This window comes from Octopus sinensis, linkage group LG19 (genome assembly GCF_006345805.1).
Source record: "Octopus sinensis linkage group LG19, ASM634580v1, whole genome shotgun sequence".
Lineage (NCBI taxonomy): Eukaryota > Metazoa > Mollusca > Cephalopoda > Octopoda > Octopodidae > Octopus > Octopus sinensis.
In genome coordinates, this window is record NC_043015.1 from 41,625,007 (window position 1) to 41,630,006 (window position 5,000).

At 36.1% G+C, this 5,000-nt stretch overlaps 1 protein-coding gene across 1 annotated transcript in view; it reads right to left on the minus strand.

Annotated features, from left to right (window-relative positions):
* Window positions 1-5,000, minus strand: part of LOC115222057 (probable phospholipid-transporting ATPase IF) — a 148,494-nt gene that overhangs the window by 27,452 nt on the left and 116,042 nt on the right. Inside the window, exon 13 of the mRNA XM_029792161.2 lies at window positions 4,141-4,310. Within this exon, the coding sequence (XP_029648021.1) occupies window positions 4,141-4,310 (170 nt within the window). The remainder of the gene's footprint in view (window positions 1-4,140; window positions 4,311-5,000) is intronic.

Genomic DNA, 5,000 nt, shown 5'->3' on the forward strand with positions numbered 1-5,000 from the left:
ATTATACTAAGCTAGGAGGGCACAGACATATAACGAAATTAATAAAGAAGCTAGCGTCATTCGCCGCTAAACTTAAATGATAAAAAAATATAAGATAAATAAATAGTAAATAGATAAATAAAAAGAATCCTATCCCCCAAAAGAGGCCTTTTTTACTATTAAAGACCACAAAGAAAACTTCCTTTCCAACCCTAATGTAGGCTTATCAACCCAGCCAAGTCAGAACTAGGGATTATTAGCAAAGAAATTTTAGATAAAATAAATACGAAAATTAGACCGATACTAGGCTAGTGCAATGGTCCAATAGTATAGAAGTCGTAGACTGGTTTAAAGCTATTAGAATAAGAAAAAAGCGAGGTTTACACAATTCGATATTGTTGATTTTTATGCCTCTATCTCTAAAGAACTGCTAGATAAAGCCCTAATCTTCGCTAGTGACTTCATAGAAATTAGTACCAATGATAAGGATATAATCTTCCATGCTAGAAAGACATTACTTTTCAGTGAGAATGCAAAGTGGGTAAAAAACACCGACACGGAGGGCGCTTTCGATGTGAGCATGGGTTCATATGATGGGGCAGGCATCTGTGATCTAATTGGACTCTTTCTCCTAGATACCTTCGGTAAGACATTCCCTAACGTACATTTCGCCATCTACAAAGATGATGCCCTCGCCTTAACAGCTAATACAAATGGACCAGCACAAGATCGTTTTAGGAAGGATATTATCCAGTTAATGAAACACTTCGGACTTAGTATAACTATAGACACTAACCTGACGGTTGTCAATTTCTTAGACGTTTCCTTAGATCTTAATAATAATATTTATAAGCCTTATAGGAAGCCCAATGATAGACTAAGTTATATTAATGTAGGTTCATGCCATCCCCCTATAGTATTCAAAAATTTAGTTAAAAATATTAGTAAGAGGATTTCTAGCCTCTCATCTAATGAGGACATCTTCAATAGCGTTGCCCCAGTTTTATAATAAAGCTTTAAAGATAGTGGTTTTAGCGAAAAAATAAAATATACACCTATCACCAGCCCAACAATAAGGAAAAGAATAATAGAAATAGGAAGGTCATCTGGTTTACGCCCCCTTACTCACCCGAGGTGGCCTTCAATATAGGTAAATATTTCCTAGCACTGATAGATAGACATTTTCCAGTTAACCATGCTTATAGGAAACTCTTTAATAGACACAATTTAAAAATTAGTTTTAGTTCAACTACCAATTTTTAAAACATAATCAATCATAGCATACAAAAACACAAGAAGAAAACAGCTGTTCATGCAGGAATAAAGAATTGTGCCCGCTAAATGGAGCTTGCATGTCCAAGACCATCATATATGAAGCTACCGTAAACTCTATAACCACTAAAACACCGTTTCGACGAAGAAATACGTGGGCCTGACAGAGGGTAATTTCAAGGCCAGGTTCAATAACCACACTTTGAGCTTTAGGCACTGGAACAAAAGAAAAGCGACACAATTATCCAATCATATTTGGTCTTTAAGAGATAAAGGTGTCGATTATAACATACAATGGAAGATTTTGGCCAGATGTAAGCCCTATACTAACGGCAGCGGAAGGTGCGGTTTATGCGACATGGAGAGATGGCTTATCTGGAAAAGCAGCTTAGACCCTACCACATGTCTAAATACAAGGACAGAGCTTTTCGGATCATGCCCACATGTGACTAAATTTCTGTTATGTTTTTGGTCCCCTAAAGAAAACGGATAGAACATGCTTTCTGTGTTATGTCCCAAGAAGATTTTATATATTTTTATATATTTTTATATATTTTTATGTATTTTTATATAATTTTTATGACGAAAATGCGAGCGATGTATAAGTACGCAGGCAAAGCAGAGTTATAACAGAGTAATTTCCCTCATTTTTAACGGTATTTTTTCATAACGTTTTCAAATAGCCAGATAACCGAAGAGATGGTGTTGTGGATTTCCACTTCGGCATCTGAAACTCAGAGTTTTATCTTGACTACCGAGTAATGTAACATATTGTATAGATATATTATATATATATTATATATATAATATATATAAATAATTAATAAGGGTTTAGCAACGATTTGCCTCACCACACACCGAATTTAGAAATAGCAGTCAAAGAGTTATGGCTATTCTTTCTACTTAAAAGGGAGATCCCAGTAAAACCACAAATTTAATACACAATTATTAATAATTGAGACGCAATTATTTATAATTGAAGAGTCCTACGCTGAAGAGGAAAATAGTTGGGTAAGACATAATTATTTAATTTTTATGCTTTCTTATGACTTAATTTCGAAACGTACGTCCGTAGGTGACTTAATATAGAATGATTGTCGTCATTTCTTTCTCTTTTGCCTGCGTTGTTTGCCTTTTAAGTGCTGTGGTTTTACTGGGATCTCCCTTTTAAGTAGAAAGAATAGCCATAACTCTTTGATTGCTATTTCTAAATTCGGTGTGTGGTGAGGCAAATCGTTGCTAAACCCTTAATTATTTAGTATATATATATATATATATAGATATAGGGTGACGAATACTCGTTATAAATATCACCACCAGTGGCCTAGCATGTATAAAAAGTCAATAGACAACATATTCGTATTTCAAAATAGAAAATTACCCTCTAACAGGTAATTTTACATGCTAGAAATAGCAGCCAACACGGCCAAAAAACCACAATTTTATAGCAAATTTCGAAGTAAATGAAAAATAGAAACCTTTATATATAAATAAAAACCGTTATATAACAAGGTGAAGGTTTTTATTTTTCATTTACTTCGAAATTTGCTATAAAATTGTAGTTTTTGGGCCATGTTGGCTGCTATTTCTAGCATGTAAAATTACCTGTTAAAGGGTAATTTTCTATTTTGAAATACGTATATATATATATATATATATATATTCGTGTGTGGCAGATGCACAGGGGCAAAAAATACCACAGATGCTCAGAAAACAGATTCCATCACACTCCAGGATGAGAAACTAGAAGTAATTGATAGCTTCCGCTACGTAGGTGACCAAGTTAGTAGGGGTGGGGTGCTCAGAGAGTGTTACCACTAGAAAAAGAATAGCCTGGGCAAAGTTTAGAAAGCTTCTACCCCTACTGGTGACAAAGTTTAAATGTCTAAAGCAGTGGTTTCTCAACCAGGATTCCGTGGAACCTTTGGGTTCCACCAGTACAGTCCAGGGGTTCCGCAAGAAGTTACAAAAATGCTAAAATTGACAGTAATTTAAAATTCTCCTGTGCAGATATGTGTGCATAAAACAATTAAATTATTGCACAGGGGTTCCTCGAGCCAGTGAAATGTTTTCTTGGGGTTCTACTCCAGGAAAAAGGTTGAAAAGCACTGGTCTAAAGTTTCAACTGATTTGGAGGAAGCTCATAAGATTATCCATCATTTTCCCAACAACTTTGGCCCACTTTTTGAATTCAAAATCTGTATCACCCATGGGCTTGCTTATAAGAAAAAACAGTGTGGCACCCATGACCTCTGGAGACATTTTGTGTTTTAGTAGAGGTGGTGGGCAACATAATCTATTTAAAACTGTATACAGCTATGGTACGACCACACTTGGAATTCGCATCATCAGTTTGGAACCCCTATCTTGCTCAGAACATTGACCTCCTGGAATCTGTCCAGAGACGTGCAACCAAACGCATACCCTCCATCAGACACCTACCATATTCTGAGCGCCTTGTTTCCCTGGGCATGGATTCACTGAAGCTCCGGCGTCTGGCGATGGACTTGGTAAACAACCACAAAGTTATCAACCACCTCACCAACAACAACACTGAACACCTTTTTGATCTCCATGTGTCTAACACACATGGACATGCCTACAAAGTCAGAAAACAACACAGTTCCCATGACTTTCGGAAACATTTTTTCACGCTCAGAGTTGCTGAAGCATGGAATAAACTGCCTGCGTCAGTTGTTGACTGCCATGACACTGCATCCTTTAAGGCCCTCATGCTTTCCGAAATCCGCCGAAATTACACCTGATTATATATACACTTTAGATGAGTTGTAGTGCACCTGAGCACTGTACACAATTATTATTATTATTATTATTATTATTATTATAAGTGACGCTGACCAAGGAAGCCATCATAAGAACATAACTTACTTTCTGCAAGCATCGAGAAATGCTTTCTCATCGGGAGACGATGCCTGGTAGCAGTATTCAATGCCTGAAACACTGTAATGTCTTCCTGTGGTGATTGACTTAAATCTGGAATAATCCACTCGGACGGTGTGACACAATGCCAGGACTTCAAAGAAATCTTTGATTTCTTGCTACAGAAAGAAAAAAAGAAAAACAAAATGAATTGTGAAAAAAAAACATCGAAGATATATTTTGATGAAGGACAGCTGTTCGACTTTATATATTTTTCTTGATATACATACATACATACATACATAAATATATATATATATATATATATATATATTATATATATCATCATCATCATCGTTTAACGTCCGCTTTCCATGCTAGCATGGGTTGGACGGTTCAACTGGGGTCTGGGAAGCCCGAAGGCTGCACCAGGCCAGTCAGATCTGGCAGTGTTTCTACAGCTGGATGCCCTTCCTAACGCCAACCACTCCGAGAGTGTAGTGGGTGATTTTATGTGCCACCGACACAGGTGCCAGACGAGGCTGGCGAACGGCCACGCTCGGATGGTGTTTTTTACATATATATATATATATATATATGTATATAGATATATATTTATAGATATATACATCGCGCTCTCAGAATCTTCCTCGTCTAGGCCTAAAGGCCTTCTTCGTTTGTTTTCTTGTTTGTTTTTATTTCTCGTATTGTATTTTTTTGTAATTGTATTTTTATTTTGTATTTTATTTTGTATTTTATTTTGTAATTTTATTTGTATCCTTTTTACGTCCTGTTTGTGTCACATTTTTTTCTTCCTTGTTTTTACCCCCTCTGAAAAGTAATTTTATTTAATTCTTTCGCAGGAAGGA